The following is a 19,442-nucleotide window of genomic DNA, read 5'->3' on the forward strand; positions in this document are numbered from 1 at the left end:
AAACTAAAATGAGTAAACAGACTAAATGAGCAGCTCTCTTAATGTTTAATATATAGTGTGTGTGGGGGTATGACAAAAAAATCTATTCAAGAAATGTATAAAAAAAAATTGCAGAAAAAATTCTATCTTGAGCTCATAAAGTCTTAAAGGTGCTATAATGCAAAACTGATCATTGCATAGTTAGGAATCTCTTGTACAGTATGTGATTCCATATTGACCGTGGGCTCTGCAGCCTACAGCACATGTGACTCACGAGGCAGACTGCCTGCCTTCAAATGTAATTACATGCAGTAAAGGGCTTCCTGATGGTTCTGTGGGCTAAAGCATAAACTGTACACATGACGCTGAAGCTTTGGATCAACATTTATAACCCCACCACCTTTTCATGTCGTGCCTTCCTCTTAGTGGGAAGAACTGTAGGTCCGATCTCGGCATCTTTGCAGCTGCTCTTGAGAGACACTTGCTCAGAGAACTCGAGTTTTCACTTCCACCACTGGTTTCGAGGGGAAATGCTCTTAATTTTAGGGCTGTGAAGTGCAAGTGCTGGATGAGTTTGTCTTGGGAGTTAAAGAGAGGGAAAAAGGAAGATAGAGGCCAGGATTACAGCTGGACCGATGGAGGAAATGGGAGTCGGTGATGTTATCCTCCAGAGATGCACAGATGTGCAGCTCAGTTCCAGGCTCTCGGAGGAGAAGGAAGGATTTGAGTGGAAATTAACTCTGAATGATGGGTTCCAATGCGAGCTGTAGCTCTCATTCATCACTGACTGCTGGGGCAGAACACCACACTGCTTATTAGGATCAAATAACCAGTCATGGGCTTAATGCTCAAGTTATTCATTTCAAGAATAATATTATCTTGCCACATTCTTGGGGCGGCAAGGTTTTATACTGCGTGTCATTCACCTTTCTTTTACCTTTAGAAAGCAGGAAGAATCTGAAAAAGAGGCTAGGCAGTGTTGTTGTATGGCTCCAAACCTTTCTCATGTAAACTAGCTCATTGTGAGAGGATGATGACATAATGTGGAAAGCGACCACAGGGAAGGAAGCTAATTAGGGTTTTTTGATAATTAAATTAGATTTACAGGGTGGGGGTGGGGAGGGTTTATGATTGATAACTTTCTCATTACTGACACTTAAATAGTATAATCCTTCATGAGTTGCTGCTGGTAAAAGGAGGAATTTTACATCAACACCGCTTTATATGCATCAAGAGTTACTGCATCTGGATTTATATTGTCATTCAGTGCTTAAAGGTTCCTGACAGATTTTTTTTTCTTTTCAGTTATGAGGAATCTGAAAGTAATCAAAAGTTGGGCCTGCATGACAAGTGAACTCAACACGCAATCACTGAGGGACACCATATTGAAATTCTTCTGTACGCTATACCTAATCATAAATTTTTGTCTATCCCACCACAGCCTGGTGTGGGGAAATAGAATAGAGCTGAGGGGAAGTGACTTTTTCTTTTCTATATTTGTCCTGTTGCGAACTGGCTGTCCTCACATGACACTATTCAGATGAATGTGAGAAGCCGGGGAGCTCTGGCCTACTTTTATTTCAGCCCCAGTGTGAGTCTGTCAGATGGACAGGCTCACACTGACAGTGCTGGTGAGTGTTGACTCGTTAGTTTGTTTTTTGGTTTGAGCAGCTCCAGAGCGAAGTGGAGAAGCCTTTCCTGACCTTCCGGGAGAACTTTAAGAAGGACATGAAGAGGTTCGACCATCACATCGCCGACCTACGGAAACAGCTGGTCGGTCGCTATGCAGCAGTGGAGAAGGTACGCATAAACACATACAGATGTACAAACCAGCAAAGCAACTCTAATGTAACACAGTTCTGTGCTTCTACTTGGCAGCAGCAGAATTTCAGGAATCATCTAGCTGGTGATTAAAATTCCACATCTCTTCTATAAGCAGAAGGCTGTTTCCCGTCCCTCGAATGTTTCCTGCTTTTTTGTATGTGTACAATGAAAAGCAATTGGCTGAAGCCTGAAGGCAACTGCAAATCTGTCTCACATCATCTGTCATCTGAGCAGAGTTCGCTCGGAGAAGGGACCAAACGGTTTCTCCCTGATGAACTCTTCTGATGGACGACTGACGATTTGAAGCAGGACAGGAAATGAGATACTGACCATGTTGGCTGTCATGAGACCGCTTTAACACTGGATTGTAGATGAATACTGAGAATGTTTGGAGCAGACCGCATTATCACTGTGATGAATGGAAGCAGACTGTGATATTATAATGGCTGCAAACTTTTTATCACATTAATTACAATTGTGTTTGTTGCCAGAACACATTTGCGGCCTGAAACGTAAAAGCGGACAGTTTTACTAGCTTTGGGGTAATAAGTTTTCTACACATGCCGCTGTGAGATCTGAGCGTGTCTCTGACTTTGGTCCCTTATCTCCGGCAGGCCCGGAAAGCTCTGGCTGACAGACAGAAGGAGCTGGAGTTGAAGACTCAGCAGCTGGAGATCAAACTCAGCAACAAGATTGAAGAAGACATCAAGAAAGCCCGCAGGAAATCCACACAAGCAGGTCAGGGCCAGGGGTCAAAGGTCAAACTGCAGGGACACTGTGGGTGTCACAGTCTCGCCCAGGTGTTTGTTGTTTTGGGTAGGAAGGAGCAGAGCAAGTTCGCATATGTCTGTGGGGATAAAACAGATTATGAACGAAAGTGGCTTCTGATAACTGATACTGATCAATTTAACTGAGTTTCTTTTGGTGATTATGTTAAGTGCCTGTAATTTCTATCTTTAAAATGGTCACGCCATGCGAGGATACTAAAAGTCTATTCATAGTGAACCCCAGAATGCAATAGAATCAGGTCAGCAGCCCTGTAAACAAAATCACTTTGCAAAGCCACTTTGCAACATATTTCAGCCACCAAATGAGCAAAACCAGCATTTAAAATTGAAACAAAATTGCAACTGATAATCATTGGATATGCACGTGGGGGTAAAGTAAATCAACACAAATCTTTTGTATCTATTCCGCAAGTGATCAGCAGCAAACTGCTTTTAACGGAGCAGTGGAACATGAATGTTAATTTCATGGCATTCTGTGTATTGGATTGTTAGATATATTTAGTAGTTTTCCAATTTTTGTCTGTCGGTAGCACTAGAGAAAAACTTAGTAGTAGAGTAGATCCTCTCCTCTCAGATGTGTTCAGTAAATTGCAGTCTGCCCTGTAGATTTTGTGCTGAAAGAAAGCTCAGGAGTTTCATCCTCTGGGGACCATGAATTTGATGGCAGTCTATTCCGACGTCATGATATATGGCTCTTAATCAAAGAGTTAGACACACCATTGTTTGGCCTTGCCTTTAAATCACTTTGCACAAACATTTCTGTTAATTAGAAGGACTAAATAAAATGTGCAGAGAAAATAGAGTTTATTTACGATAGGAACCCGGAATAGCAGACATGTGGATCTGGATATCATCATTCAACCTATAAAAGTCCTTCCCCGCCAGATGTAGGACTCTGCCTTATCAGAGATCATCTGAGGAGCATCAGCAGTGGTTTGTTTCAGCGCTGTCATCAGTGCAGCTACAAAGTAGACTCCACTGACAACAGAACTCATACTGTTCAGTAAATGGTTAACTCACTGGACATAACTCTGTGTCCTCCTCCAGTGTTTCTGTAGCCCTTCATTGGAGCGGCCGTTTGAGATCGGCTGTGAACCAAGATGCTGTGTTTCTTTTTAATGAGTCATGAGCTTTATCAGCACTTCAGGCCAGACTGGGATTTTTTTCTTTCATATAAGGATGGGAGAGGAGGGAAGAACAGGGGTCAGAAACATTCTCCACTTGAATACTCTGTGTTCACACCAGACTGACGGAGAGGCGTGGGCGTGGACTAATTCCATAGCCCTTGGGGGCGATACACACTACTTGAGTGAAAATTGCACTTTAAAAAAAAAAAAAAAAAAAAAAAGGCTTAATAGGAGACTAAAATTATTTTTTAAGTGAGGCCATGTAACTTTTGAAGCAATGACACAACATTCCTCTTACAAATATAAAGCACAGCAAAAAGCACATCCACTTTCTGCTACAATCTTAGCGGGTGTTCAGACCGAAAACAGTGAAACATAAAAACTTATCCAGGAAGTCCCGTTTGAATAATAGATCAGTTTGGTGCATAGACCGTATCATATATAGGTGGACGTAGCCACCGTTACACCACACATTGTTTTTGGTCTACCGTTTTAAAGCCTCAAGTTTGGCCGTCGCCTTCTTGGTTTTTTGGAACCGGACATGACCATATTTGGATGAGAGGGATGCGCTGGCTAGCTTGTTTAGCAAGATACCGATGTAATTCACGTTAACTGTGATTTTAAATGGGATGCTAATTTTGACTAGCAAGAAAAAAACTGGCTTAAATCAAAATGTACTGACTGGAAAAATTAACAGCACATTTTTCATCCATGCCCTAAAGCATCCCCTGCTTTGTAGTCTGTTTTCCTCTAAATGTGAGCGTCATTTACTAAATGATCATCATGCTGTGTTGAGGAAGACTTGAAACAAAGCAATTGAGACCGTGAACTCATTAGAAAAATGTTTACTGGGGTAATAAATCAGGTGAGAAGTTGAGTCATTTTGTCATTGACTCCAATGCAATTGGGCTTGTTTTTGCTACCAGTGGAGGCGCCCCCTGCTGGAATGCTAGAAAGAATGCAGGTTAGTGGCAGCAATTTTATCTTTTGTCATGATGATTGTGAGGTAAACTGTAAAAATTCAGCATCCATATTACTAAGTAATCTACCAGGAATTAGTGCATGAATATTTGATTGGCCACTGCGGATCCTTTCCAGATGACGTAGCGTTGCATTCCGACAAAAGTTCAGCGAAAATTTAGTGACCTAGTTTATGTTGCAGTGTATACATTGATATCGACTGGGATGAAAACTTTTTGACTTATTGCACTGCCCTACTTAAGCTTTTTATGTAGTTGCATACTTGTTTTAAGTTTGATGTGTTTCAGTGCCCTAACCTGATATCAGAATCACTGCCCAAATTTGAAGTGCTCCTAGCAACCACGACCGCAGCTTCCATGTTACAGATTCGCCATTCCTGATTGGTTTAGATCACAATAACCTGCCCCCTCCCTGACAGAAATCATTGTCTCCACTTGCAGAACAGGATCTGTACTCACTGGGTCAGCTGTTTAAAAAAAACAAAAAACAAACAAATACAAAAAACATGTACGCATGTCGGGAGGGTGCGAGGGGGGAAAGTAGCGTTGGCAGCAGCCGGGTTGGTTTGTAAAAGTTTTTAAGAGGTGTGCGACCTGAGGAAAGTGACTGGCTAAGAGTAAACAGATGTAGGCTCTCTGCAGCTCAGAGTGTGATGTCATGACTCAACCAGGCACGGCCGCATGCTGTCACACACAAGTACTCTGTCCGTCCAACTGGCTCTCTTCAAACACACACGGAGTCATCCCTCCTCCGTGCTGCTTATGCAACCAGGGAGAAAAACAGCAGCAGTTGTTGACAGTGCTCATGTCGTCTGGCTGCCAGTGATGATGACTACAGTGAGAGGGAAGCGGAGAGGAGACTGATGCCAAAACAAGTAAAGCGCTGCATCTGTCTGTTCATAACAAAGACACCTTATCGCTTCATGCTCTCACTGCATTGGATTACACACAGCATTCACTCATTTATGTCTCCTTATACGAGGAATAACATTTAAATATCAACCAGCTAAGGCCATGATTAGACTTTTTTAAGAGTTGTAGGGCTGTTCTGCAGCATCAACAGCAGCTCTTTTGTATTTTCTCCCATTTTCCTTCACTTCAAATATATAGAATAGAAGAATATTCAGAGCTTACCTGAAGACCTTGTTCACTGTAAACTGTGTATAGCAAACACTACTTTTTGAAGCACCAGAAGACAAAATCTACATGAAATGTATTTAAATAGATCTGTTCCCCTTTAAACCAGAGTAAGAATCGGCCTCATTGGCCAAGTATGTGTACTCATACATTTAATGTGACTCAGTGTACTTACACACAGTTCCAAGAACACTTTACAGGAACATAGAAACAGAAAGACATGCAGCTAAAAACAAGGGCAACAAAGCTGAACAAAGATGGTTAAAGGTAACCAGAGAACTAATATTTTCATACAAGTAGGTGAAAAATAGTAAAAAGAATACAAATATACAGTGTATGAAAAGTAACAATGAGTAACAGCAGACGGTGACGGTTAAATTTTGAATCTATTACTTTGTACACCTCTTAAATCCCACAGCCCCGCCAGTATGTCTGTCATTATAAACTCATGCTGTGCCATATAGCTTCAGTGAAGAGTTGAAAAAAGCTGAAACTGGGATTTTTCATATTTTCTGTGACAATCAACAAAATAAGCAGAATTTTTATTCCGACTTGCAACATCCTGTACAGCTGCGTCCATCTCTTCCACGCTTGTCACCCTGTTGCCTGTTGCGCATGGGTACAATACCGACCTAATTTAAATTGCCAAACAAATCAGAGTTGTGCGTTTTGATTGGGAGGCCGGGACCTGAGCTAAAGACTCCGAGTCTTGATCATTTAGCGCTGGACGTGAGTTGGTAGAGAATTATATAACCGTCTGTATTCTAGGTGGAGGGAACAGTTTCACTTCAGATGAAAACACGTCATTTCTGTTGACCTGTTGGCATTCCCTGAAGGGCCCCTACTGGTCCTTAAACTCGACTTTGAGAAACACTGGCCTACACTGGCTGTGAGCTATTATATAAGTTTGCATATTTTACAGAAGAATGCAACATTAATGTGAATATAAAGCAGCAGATATTACAGTAGACACTGACTGCTGAAGATTGAGAGTCACCGGCTGAAGAACCGAATGATCGGCATCATTTCCTCTGATTTAATCTCTCAGGTGATTAGTGTTTGTTGTTGTTGTCAGCAGGAGACAGGCAGTAACATTAATGAAAGAACAGATTAGGCCTTTCCTCTTATCATTGCTTATGGTATCATAATGAAATCTATTATCAGTTCAGATTGTCTGCAGTGTTTGGAATAATGAGTGACGTGGAACAAATACAGTGTGTGTGTGTGTGTGTGTTTGTGTCGTAACACATCAGCTGTGAATATTTGGGTAATAGCACCACTTAGTGGAGAAATCGTGCACCACAAAGTAAGATAAAGTTGTGTGCAATTTCAATTTTTTCGACACCAGTTCCAACTGATTGCGATTCTACTCATCGATTTTCGGTTCTCATCAAATCTCGGTTCTGATTCCAACCCCTTCACCACAAATCGTGTAACCGCTCTATGACTTTCATCCACTTTCTCCTTGCTCATCTTCCCCTTCATGGCTAAAGTGAAAGGAGAATTATGCACATAGTTGGGAACCAATAAGCAGAATCGAAATGCATGTGTCTGAACGAATCCACGGTTCTTGGAAATTTGGTAACGGCTCCAAGTTTCTCAATACCCAAATCTATACGCTATACACATGTACTGTAAATTTAAAATAGAATACAGGTGAATCCGAGCTGATGAACTGATGAGGCTCCATGATACATTCACTTTTAGACATGTTCTCCTCCTTTTGTGGGCCTTTGGGGGCCCACCTACTCTAAACTTATCCTGCTCCCACTTGACACCATTATTTCAATATTCCATACCAAAAGTAGCTTTTTCCAAACATTGTCTATTGCATCCAAATCTGATTCTGTTCCTTCTCTGGAGATAATGGCGTCTTCTTCCTATAGTTATTGTACTCAGAAATATTATTTCTATCCTCATGAAGGACTTTAACTGTCTATTCACAGTAACAGTTGTTCACAGAAGTATGCTCACTGCTGTTGCTGTCCTTTTGGCTGTACATTTAACTGAAGACACCATTACAATCCATCATTAGACATAATTGATTAATTGACCTTCGTTCTCTGTATATCTATGATGTCATTATATTAAAAATACTCCCACAGTGCTTCCACTTAAAAAAAAAATCTTTCTTTGTGTCATCTTTATTCCCTGCAACAGGAGACGACCTGATGCGCTGTGTTGACCTTTATAACCAGTCCCAGTCCAAATGGTTTGAGGAGATGGTGACCACAAGTCTGGTAAGAAATCATGTGTTTAATGAGTGTCTGTGTAGTTTGCTGTGTGGGAGGAAGCAGTTCTGCTTTTTGTTTAGGTTTCTTAGAATATTTTACAGTATTTCACAACAGTTTCAGTGTGCAAAACCCACAATGTCAATAGCCAAACTGACTAACTGACTGATAGATTACCTAATGTGATACAGATGTTTCCATTTTTGTCCAAACGGTAGCATTTTCTCTTTTAAATTGGGCCAAAGTAATTTTGAACTTTTTCCTTCAGTTTTAACGCAAAGTACAAAGCAAGTTAAAAAAATCTTAAATAAAAAAATATATAAAAAGAAAAGGTAAACATAAACATGTTTTAAGTCAAATGTAAATGTATCAATTAGTATTATTTGGATAATATACCGTATATTAACCAAATATATTTCGTGTTCGTACATGCCAACCATGTACAGTATACTGTAAATATTAAGTAAAAGATTTCTCAGGTCAAAGATATATTTTTTTGCGGTCAAATATTTATTTTCAATACATCCCCAAAAGCAAAACATCAGGGCTCACTCACAAGTCTGATCCCCATAAGATTCCTGAAATGTCAAAGGGCCCGACCTTTAACCCCTTTCATGTATAAATAGTTTACAGTTTGCTAAATAGGAAATTTGCAAACTGTTCTTGTGAAATCATTTCTAAGTCCTCTGTTAGCCGCCGTTGTAGCTGCTCACTGTACTTTCTCTGTGACTCATTCCAAACTGCTTTTCTCCTCAGGAGCTGGAGCGGCTGGAGTTGGAGCGGGTGGAGATGATCAGACAGCATCTGTGTCAGTACACCACCCTTCGGCATGAGACAGACATGTTCAACCAAAGTGTAAGTACAGCTTCAAATCAGTATTCAAACTTTGTTGAGTGACAGACGGCAGGGCTTTTTGAATAACTGAATGCGTAAATCAAATTCTAATTCTTCTTAACTACTATGCTGTATGCACTGTGGTTTTCTGGGAGATGATAAACAGACTGCTTTGAATAAGCAGGTTGCAGGTTTCTTGTTGTCTGTACAGCCATTCCCGAAGCATGTCTCTAAATGTGTGCACTCGCCTCTGTCTCTGTACTGCATCCAGGATCCTAAGTGGCTGGTCTTAACCACGCTAAGAGACCTCTGGAGTATTGTTAAGTCAAAAGAAATTTTGATGAATAACCTTTATTCATAGGTTTGCAAGGAGATGGACAATTTCACTTCTCTTAGGTACACGAATTGACCTAACAAAACATACTGTATTTGGGAGGCAAGGCTTTGCAGACACCAAGCGGAAATTCATTTTACCGCAGTACAGAAAAAGGCCAAGACACAAGTAAACAGATAAAGTACTAATTGAATGAAATTTAAAATGAATGACTTTACAAGCCCTCTGCGATGTAAACATTAGGTATTTTGCCAGGCAAGCAAAAGACATTTGAGCGCACACTGTGACGCTTCAACTGACTGCTGTCCTTGCTTTGTCCAGACGATGGAGCCGGTGGACCAGCTCCTGCAGTGTGTGGACCCGGCCAAAGACAGAGAGCTGTGGGTGCGGGAGAATAAGACTGGAGAGATCAGGCCAGTGGACATAGAGATCTGATCTCGGTGCTGTCGCGACGGCGCTGCATATGTACACTTTTACCCCCAAGCTCACACTCAGACACGCTCACCCAGAGGCCACATGCCTGAGCACTGACTGGGAGATGAAATCTGTGCCGGGATCTTCACTACCACTCCACTGATCTACATGTGACTCCTAATAGACTGATTGATGGAGGATGATGTCAATATTAGGGGAGATTAGTGAGACGCATTAGTGATGAATGAAGATGTCAGATAGTGACAGGCTGTAGTTTGCAAGCTGATGCCAAGCTGCGGTGGCACAGGAAAACGGGAACTGTGAGTGTAAAATGTGAGACGAGAGGTGAAAGCGAATGATCAAGAAGCACCAACAAAGAACATTTAAAACCTGTAAATGTTGAATAGCTTTATGTCATGCAGCAGTGTAAAGCTGCGGTCTGTACGTGCTTTTGCTGTGAGGTAATTCTCCGATTCACTTGTGTGTCGATGCACACGTGACTTCAGAAATGCAAGCTGTTGGCAAAAATGATTTAACTGATGCTGCAAAGCAAAATGCATTCTGACCCAAGAGTGTTATATTACTGTGTACCAGAATAATATAGTATTTTAAGTACTAAAATCCACAATATGTAGGTATTGACTGTTTGCAAAACCCCACACCCCTGTGTTACTGTTGCTATGCCTGTCAAGCATACAGTTCTGGCACGTCACATAATGAGTTTACTAAAAGTATCTTGGCTGAAATGACAACTGTCGCTTGCAGACTTTATTTGCTTTAATTAGCTAGGCTAAGCTAATGGTGACACTAAAACTCTGTCTTTAGCTGACTTTTAAAAGTTTCCAATTAGCTTTAAACTGAGAGTCTGTAAAACCGTCTTATAATATGCACACAGTGGCTACACACATGATGTTGAAAGACTGAAGCTAAAGCTAACAGGTCCCAGAAAAAAGGTTAGCATACTCACCAGCAGATGATCCAAGTAGAAGACATGGAAATAAAGTGTTATTCATTAAAGAATGTGCAACAAAATGCTTACCAGAGAAGCATTTTCAACAGCATGCGTCACTTAGGTTATAACATTCTAATGTTGGCAGCCTACATTAGTCGATAAAAACACAGTTCCATTCTTTACACTTGTTGTTACACATATGGTATTGCTCATATTAGACCCCCATACACCCCATTTATGTTAAGAAATCCAAAGCTTGACAGGCCTGCAATGCCTAGTTACAGCTGGTAAGCCATGATTGTCAGTAACTGACACCATGGTTTGGGTTGGGGTTTAGCCAACGGTCAATTGCTGAGGACAAAAATCTGAAATCTGGCCACACTTCTTCACATCTCTGACAAAATAAAATCTAAAGCTCAGCACTCAGTTTCATTTCCACCTGTGTTTTACTACATTCCTAATAAGGATTTAAAAAATCAGCCAATTGCACTTTATACCAAGTGATTTTTAATTGCTGTTCATATGAAAATTATTCTGAAGAGAACTTACTGTTACACATTTTATTACTGAAGCTGGGTTGTGGTCATGTTCACGAGGAGCCTGGTGTAAATATTTGGGATGTGTGATCTGCAGTGAAAGCAGGAAGTAGAGTGAAGGATGTAAAATACAATAGACACAAAGACATACAATATACAGAAATTTGGTACTGATAATATATGAAACGTACAAAGTGTTTTACATGCAATAGAAATAACAGCCCTTTTAAATATTCGATTGTTTTGGAAATACAAGCGCTTCAGTTGGATTGACTGTCAGTGCTCCTGCCTGCAGAAGCTAAATGTTGTACAAATTGCTCTTTACCACCATGTCTTGTCCAGTATTATTAGTACTACTTGACTATTGAGAGTAGAGGACTGAGATGCCTTTGTACATTAACATCTAAAGGTTGGCATTTTTCATTAATAAAAGGAAGATATGTACCTTATATCATAACAAATGCTCTTTCTGGATTTTTTTTGCTTTCTGTGTAACCTTTTTGTGTAATCACTAACTGAAAAAAGGCAGAAGAAAACATTTAATAATTGAAAAATTTATTTCATAAAAAACACATTTCCACATTCAATAATAAAATGGTTTGACCAAGCCTTGTTACAGGTAGACATGGTTAAAAGTACAGACAGAGATACACTTGGACTTTATCAGATAGTTTAAGTAAAATACATTATTTCTTATTATTGATAATAGCCCATATCTTAATGGCACCTTGTTGCATATCTTACTTGGTAAGACTTTGTAATAATGATTGGTTATGTCATTTATAAGCCATTTGTTAATGATGAACGTGTCATTCATACATGTAAATCAATTCATGTAATTTATATCTAATTTGTTGATATACCACAGGACACCACACAGATCTCTCAAATGTAATTGATGTACACAGCAAGCTTCAGCAGTTTGAACCGGTTTGACTGTTAACTTACATGTGATAGCCGCTGACTGTATTCATCTAAACGTTTTCACATGTTTTGCTCGCAGGTAAGAAATATTGGTAACACATTTAAATGTAGGTTATAGCTTAGTGTAAAAAGTTGTGTTTGGGCTTTTTGATTTTCTTCAGAGCATCACCATCAGGAATCAACAAAAGCTAACTTGCTAACCTCGGTGTCTGGGCTAACCTGCTAGCCTAGCTTTGTTGCCTAAAATCATTTGCTAGCCTCATTGTTTTGCTGTACTATTTAATGGAAAATGCTATAAAATGCAGAAGTACTTTAAAGTTACAGAATATGGTGCTCACTTAGTACATTACCTCTACTCCCCAGTCCGTAGCAGTTGTGAAACATTTAACTAATGTTAGTGTACAGATGAGGCCTTCTGTTTTAGCTAGCGTTAGCTGCAAGTTTAGCTTTTCTATTTTGTTTTTTTAACGTTAATGTAGATGAGGCATATTTAAATTGAAAATTGTTGTTTATTTATTTTTTGTCTTTATTATTTCACAATATGAGCAAAACCAACATTTATTGACTAGTGTATGTGGTACACCATGCATTTACAAATGGTGAATAGAGTATACTTTAGATTGATAGCTTCAAATATTTCTGTAATGACTAATAGATGAATGATATCTAATAATTATGTTATTTACAATTGCAAATTAATGATTCATTAATGCTTTTCACAATTATTTGATGGCTTAAAAATTGCTTCTAACTAGTGGTTTTAATGAAGAGGAACCTTTAAGCGTGATTTTGGAACACTTACAGTACAGTTTTGATATTCAACTGTTTTTACATACAAATATTACATAATGAGGTGGATATAAGGGTGTGTTGGACTGACAGTGATAGCAAACAGAGGAAGGAATGAGTACATTGTAGAAAAATTCAGAGGGAATGTACACAAACAGGTGACACAGAAGGGTCTATTTATGACCTGAATGTATTGAGAAACTGCAGTTTCAGCCTCTCTGATGTCAAACTTCTAACTGTACCATGCTGCACTTCTTCAGAAGACTTCAGAGCCAGGGTGATGCTGTCTCAGCTCTGTTTCTAGTCAATCATGAGCTTCTTGAGGGAGTCGAGATATGCTGGGATGAGAGAGCTGACAGACTCGTTGTCGTCGTTGAGGATCTTCTCCCCTCTGCCCTCTGAGCCCACAGAGCTGGGTGACCTGACCAGGCCGGGGTACGGAGTGCTGTAACCCTGGTGGAGCACAGACATACCTCGGAGTCATTACTCAGAGCAACCACAGGAAAAAAAAAAATACCACTGGGATTTTGTGAAGTTTTGTAATTCAATCACAAACGTGCGGTTGCGGAGCTAAAATCTGTCTTTGTTTCTTTCTTTTTCAAAAGTGACCAGTTGAAGCTGATTTTTGAGGGAAAACTACAAAAATTGTTTAAAATTGCAAGTCAGTGAATGATCAGATGCAAAAATGATATTTGTTTACTACCAACCATTAGTAAACAATCAGATATAATCACTTCCTGACATAGAAAGCATCCAATACACAATCTGCTTATGTCTCAAAGGTAGTACAGGAAATTATTACACTTGCCAAATGAAATCAGTTTATTTAAAGGATAGGTTCACAATTTTTCAAGTCTGTCTTGTAAACAATAGTCAGGTGCATAATCAGACATGAAAGTTGTGAACCTATCCTTTAAATATGCTTTGTGATTCCAAAACTGTGTGGTTTAATTTCAAATGGACCCATTTTGAGGTATGCTTCACTTTCGTTTCATTCTTTAGCAAAGATCCAATCAACAATGTGATAATTACCTACAGTCTGCACTCATGCTAGCTGCTCTGTGAGCCTGCACTAAATGCTAACATCAGCTTGCTAACATATTTGCTAAATAGCACTAATTCTGAACTACATCTGATGGGAATATAATTAATGTGGCAGGTATTTGCTCAGAAACCAAAGAACTGTTTTCATTAATATATTTTAAAAAGTTAAGACATCGCCATTAAAAATCATCCTGACATGAAAGTGTTTTCCACTTTTCATGGCAGACAAACTAAAATGTCTGTGAATGAGGGGATTAGCAAAATACATACAAACATGTGGCTCAGAGATGCACATGAATTTACTTGCATAGCTTGATTCCACTCAGCAGGAAATACATTTTCATCAATATGGTTCAGCACTAATTTAATATATAATAATATAATTTCATTTAAAATGTACCAATTTACTTTTTAAGTTTGCATGACTTTTCTATATTCCAGTACATAGGATGTGTTTACAGTGCTGACACATTTACACCTGTAAAAATTAAATAGATTGTTAAAGTTTGTTAATTTTATAGGGAACAATGGATAGGATAAAGGATACTTCCCTACTATTATAGGAATAAAAGTCACTTATTTTATATGGCAACTATGTTTTGAACTGTTGAAGGTTACAATTAGATTCTAACTCTGATTACTAAAAACAAGCAGAGACAATATCACAACTAACGCTGAAGCAGATGGCATCTTATTTCTAGTAACAAGCTGTTGCAGCATTATGCCAGTAGTTACTTACAGAGGAGTAACCCTTGCCGAAGCTGCCTCTGTTCTTGGTCCTGATCTTGGTGAGTGCTGACTCAGCAATGTCAGCTCGCTCCTCAGCGTCATCCAGCTCGTGGACGGTCTTCCTGTACTTCGCCAAGTTCATGTTGGCTTGCTCCTCCTGCAGGAACAACAGAGTGTGTGTGATCAAAGCAGACAAGTGACGTGTGCTATATGTGAGGTTTTGAGGACGAGGTGACGTACAGCCTCCTCCACTTGTCTCTTGTAGGCCTTCATCTTGTTCTGCAGCCTCTCCACCAGCTCCTGCATCCTCTGCTGGTTCTTCTGGTCCTCCTCTGACTGAAAGAGCAGCTCCTTCAGCCGTCGCTCGTTCTTCCGCATCGTCTTCACCGACTCGGCGTGCCGCTTCTGCTCCGAGTCCAGCTCCAGCTCCAGCTCCTTCACCTGCACACAGACAATGATGACTGTACCTCTGGTTGGTCAGCAAATGTAACTCAATGTGTGTATGAGGGGTTTTTGTTCATGAGGACACGTTGTGTTTCCAGAAAAGCACCAGACAAATAATGCAGACTTTCTGTTCTTCGAGCTGATGACATCCGGGTTATTTTCTCAGGCTCCTCCAGAGAGTGCTTTCTCTGCATGACTAGTAAACTGTGTGTAAAACCTGGTCCAATAGCACTATGGGAAATAATCAGCAACTTTCTCTGAAATGAATGTTGATGCTCAACATACTCTGTTTCCACAAAATAAATAACATTAATAACCTTGCATGTTCACATAAAACCACTTCTAAATGATCAATACATCGTGTCACCCTTACTATATATTTAAGTAACTGTTTTGAAGTAGAGTACACAGCTAACATTCAGTTCCTATGTCAACATTTTGATATTACTGTGCACAAGGCCTCATAAAGGTCAGATGGGTCAAAAACATCATGCAGATTCATGCCAGGAGTCATGGCAATCAGACCAGTAGAGGTAAAAATGTCTTGTTCTGGACCTAAAACTAAACTGACCGACTGACATCTCTGTGACTCCGTACCTTTCCCTCCAACTTCTGGATGATCTTCTTGCCTCCTTTCAGAGCCATCTGCTCGGCCTCATCCAGCCTGCTGCTCATGTCTTTGATCTGCGCCTCCAGCCCTTTCTTCACTCTCTCCAGGTGGAGTGTGTGCTCCTGCTCCAGACGCAGCTCCTCCCCGACTCTCGCCAACTGAAAGAATTAGACCGTCCATTTAGAAAACAAATATTTTAAATAACTGAACATGTGTTAAATCTCCATCCTTCTATGATGTCTTTTACCTCACAGCCGGCCTTCTTGGCCTTGTCTGTGAGTCCCCTCAGCTCTCCTTGCAGCTCCTCGTGCTCCTGCTGCAGAGTCTGGAGATCCACCTCAAGCTTCCTCCTGCCGCTCAGAGCCGACTGGCACTGAACACAAAAGAGGACACATTGAGAAAGCCATCAGTCTACGTTTGACTGGTAGCTATCACCTCTGCACGACCCCAAAGCAATGCACATGCTCTGTGTCACCTGGTTGTTGAGGTCGCTGTATTTCTCATTGGTCTCATGCAGCTCAGTCTCCAGGGCCTTGCGGGCCCTCTCTGCGCTCTCCAGAGCTGCTCGAGTCTCCTGCCCGTCGCTGACCAATAGAGCGCAGCGTCGTTCCATGGCCGCCTGCTCCTCCCTGCGCTCCTCGTGGCTCCGCACCTCCTCCTCCAACTGAGCCTGCAGGTCCTGGGACAGGAGACAGTCATCATGTAAGTAAGTCTCCTGGGAGAGCAGACCATTTCAAACCCCTGCTGTTAAAAGCTTTCTGTAACTTATCATCAGACCTTAATCTGTTGCTGCATCTTCTTGCTGTTCTTGCTGAGCTCTGCATTGTTCTTGGTGAGCAGGTCCACCTGCAGCTCCAGCTCATTCACGTCAGCCTCCAGTTTCTTCTTCAGCTTCAGTCCCTCGGCTTTGCCTTTCACCTCCACATCCAGACTGGCTTGCAGGGACTCCAGCGCCCTCTGGTGGCTTTTTCTGACAGAGGAGGACAGAGAGGGATTGGGGGAAAAAAACAAAGTATTACAAAGATGAACTGTGCGCGCTGTATCGCTGCAGAGACAGTAAAGCAGGGTTTGAAGAGAAGAAGAGTTCAATGAGACAGGCCTTACCTCTAAAGACTCTGACTTTGTTGAAGGAATAGACAGACATAAAGGACAGGAGGAAAAGTTAGAGAATATTGTTGTAGGTAATAATTATTATTATTGATTTGTAGAGCACTTTCCAAGCACACCACACAGTTAGGAAAATAAGACAATAACAGGGCGGAAGCAGCAGTAAAACAGGAACAGGTGGTTTAAAGTTGTGAACAATTGTACCAAGGCCATCTTATAGTCAAATGAATACACATTTGTTCTTATGAACCCCATTCTGGTGTTGAAGGAATAGCTCAGCATTTAGTTCAGCTGAGAGTTAGATTAATAGCACTCAAAGTTCTGTCTGGTAAGTATAAGGTTACAGCCAACAGCTGATTATCTTAGCTTAGCATAGAGACAGGAAACAACTTACAAAATAAAGTAACACAATCTGCCTACCTGCGCCTCTAAAGCTCCCTAATATGTAATATCTAATTTGTTTAATCTGGGCAGGATGCTGAAATAGTCCCATGCAAGTTTTGGCTTGGACATAAGTTTGTTAATTAGTGCTTTAGAGTTTTAGAGGTGTTTGGCTTTTGTTGCCAGGCTAGCTGTCTTGCCCTGTTTCCGTCTGTATGCTGAGCTAAGATAACCTGCTGCTGCCTGTAGATTCATGTTGAATGGATAAATATGAGAGTGGGATCCATCTTCTCATCTAACTTGGCAAGAGAGTGAATGAACGCATTTCCCAAGATGTCAACTATCCTTTTTAACATGGTAACATCAGCAGTTAATAGACTGAAGATTGTTAGGACAAAAAGTGATTAGAAGATTAATTATATAGTCTGGTAACAGACCACACAAGGCCCTGGATATGATTAATAGTTATTTAAAATGAATCCTAAAAGATAATTGCAGCCATTGCAGCCATTGCAGCCATTGCAGCGAAGAATGGGATATTTGCTTTTGTCTGGTCTGTAAATTATGTATAATCTGAAGCTGTTCCATAGCTCGACCATAAGGGCAAGTACATAAGGCATTACATTAATCCAGTATACAAAGGCATATAATAATAAATAAATAAAAACATGACTGGACTTAAGATGCACCAGACTAAAGCCATGGTCAAAAACAACACACATCTTGTAGCAGTTCAGGGCAGATGATCAGCACGTCTGTCTTGTCAGAATTAAGTTTAAAGTTATATGTATAAATGTATATAGTCTGTGCAGCTTTGGAAAGAGATGCGGTGCTGGGTGGTGGTGGATGATATGTCAGGTATGAGGAAAATGAAGGATTGAGAGGAGGTTTAGGTACCTAGCTGCTTCTATCTCTTCCTCCTTCTCCTGAAGTCTGCGTTCCAGGTCTCCTTTAGCCTGAGACAACTCCAACTGCAGCCTCAGCACCTTGGTCTCCTCAACCTGGAAGGAAGAAAGGAAGGTAGAATGAAAGAAAAGGGGCATTTGTGTAGAGATGTACATGATGATGTGTACAGATGGCAGATTTGCTGAAGCTATGTACCTCCAAAGCCGCCTCAGACTCTTCCAGTGAGGCCTGTAACTCTTCTTTCTCCATCTCAGTCTTCTTCTTTGCTTTCTGGAGCTCATGGACACTTTTACCTCCATCTGAGAGCTGGTCTGTAAGGTCAGTTATCTCCTCTGTCAGACAGAGAAAAGCCACATTCAAGACTAATCGCACCATGGTGACATTTAGCTACTATGAGTCTCTTAAAAGTGAAACAGTTTGACATTTTAGGAAATAGTTCAACTTGTTTTTGGTGCTGAAAGCGACATGAGATGATTTATACTGCTCTTATGTCTGTGTGTTAAGTATTCTAGACCTGGGGAACAGCTAGCATGGCTCTGTTTGAAGTTCAAAAACACACCTGCCAACGCCTCTAAAATTCACCAATTTGAACATTTCACTTGTTTTTTACTCAGAACACAAACAGAAATGTAAAAACAACACTTGTTCAGTTGCATGCTGCAACTATTTCTGAACAAGTTCTTTATTCGCCCACACACCTGTCCTTTATGTCTTCCACAATGTGATCATTTGTAAGCTTCAGAGGGTGTTGGTAGTCATTTTAATCTTTGGACAGAGTCAGGATAGCTGTTACCCCCTGCTTCCACTATTTATGCTAAGCTTAGTTAAGCTTATAGCCTCCTGGCTCCACTTTTGTACTTATGGTGCGTTCCATTTGACACGGCAAGTTGGAATTTCCGATTTCCCAGTCGGAAATTTCAATGGAAAGCCCCTTAAGTTGGATTTCCAACTCAGAAAGTCAGGAGAACCTCGCCAACCCCGACCTCAAAATGGCTGCTCCCAGAATCAACAGTAGTGAAAGCCGTAGTAGTGTAATGTTTTTCACACTTCTGTCTTATTTGTGTCTCATTAAACCAGTCGTACACACAGTGCTGTCCAACTTATATCAGTACACATGTTGCTACGGTGATTATGCTGTACTTGCAAAATACCGCATAATGCGTTGCTATCAGCTGGTATTGCTAAAATGGCCAGAGGCATCAATCTTGGTTTTCCGACTTAAATCGGTTGTTGTACTGGAACACAGTCAACTTGGGTGTGAAGTCGTTCACCAGCTCCAACCTCCGACTTCCGGGCTAAATGGAACGCACCAAACAGACCCGAAAGTTCATCTTACTCTAAGCAAGAAAACAAAAGTACATTTCCCAAAATG

At 40.7% G+C, this 19,442-nt stretch overlaps 2 protein-coding genes across 2 annotated transcripts in view; one reads left to right on the plus strand and one right to left on the minus strand.

Annotated features, from left to right (window-relative positions):
• gas7b (growth arrest-specific 7b) overlaps positions 1-11,593 on the plus strand; it is a 55,307-nt gene extending 43,714 nt beyond the window's left edge. The window contains exons 10-14 of the mRNA XM_038734991.1: positions 1,651-1,779; positions 2,418-2,541; positions 7,996-8,075; positions 8,823-8,921; positions 9,556-11,593. Of these exons, the coding sequence (XP_038590919.1) occupies positions 1,651-1,779; positions 2,418-2,541; positions 7,996-8,075; positions 8,823-8,921; positions 9,556-9,669 (546 nt within the window). The 3' untranslated portion in view covers positions 9,670-11,593. The remainder of the gene's footprint in view (positions 1-1,650; positions 1,780-2,417; positions 2,542-7,995; positions 8,076-8,822; positions 8,922-9,555) is intronic.
• Positions 11,594-11,674: 81 nt separating this feature from the next.
• The window catches only part of LOC119915454 (myosin-16), a 50,063-nt gene continuing 42,295 nt past the window's right edge, over positions 11,675-19,442 (minus strand). The window contains exons 15-23 of the mRNA XM_038734990.1: positions 18,266-18,402; positions 18,062-18,165; positions 16,454-16,646; positions 16,152-16,355; positions 15,924-16,049; positions 15,664-15,834; positions 14,863-15,063; positions 14,633-14,779; positions 11,675-13,302 (exon numbers count right to left, since the gene is read on the minus strand). Of these exons, the coding sequence (XP_038590918.1) occupies positions 13,150-13,302; positions 14,633-14,779; positions 14,863-15,063; positions 15,664-15,834; positions 15,924-16,049; positions 16,152-16,355; positions 16,454-16,646; positions 18,062-18,165; positions 18,266-18,402 (1,436 nt within the window). The 3' untranslated portion in view covers positions 11,675-13,149. The remainder of the gene's footprint in view (positions 13,303-14,632; positions 14,780-14,862; positions 15,064-15,663; positions 15,835-15,923; positions 16,050-16,151; positions 16,356-16,453; positions 16,647-18,061; positions 18,166-18,265; positions 18,403-19,442) is intronic.

The sequence above is a fragment of the Micropterus salmoides genome, unplaced genomic scaffold (genome assembly GCF_014851395.1).
Source record: "Micropterus salmoides isolate LMB-PRFRI ecotype aquatic unplaced genomic scaffold, ASM1485139v1 Ms_hic_scaffold_21, whole genome shotgun sequence".
Lineage (NCBI taxonomy): Eukaryota > Metazoa > Chordata > Actinopteri > Centrarchiformes > Centrarchidae > Micropterus > Micropterus salmoides.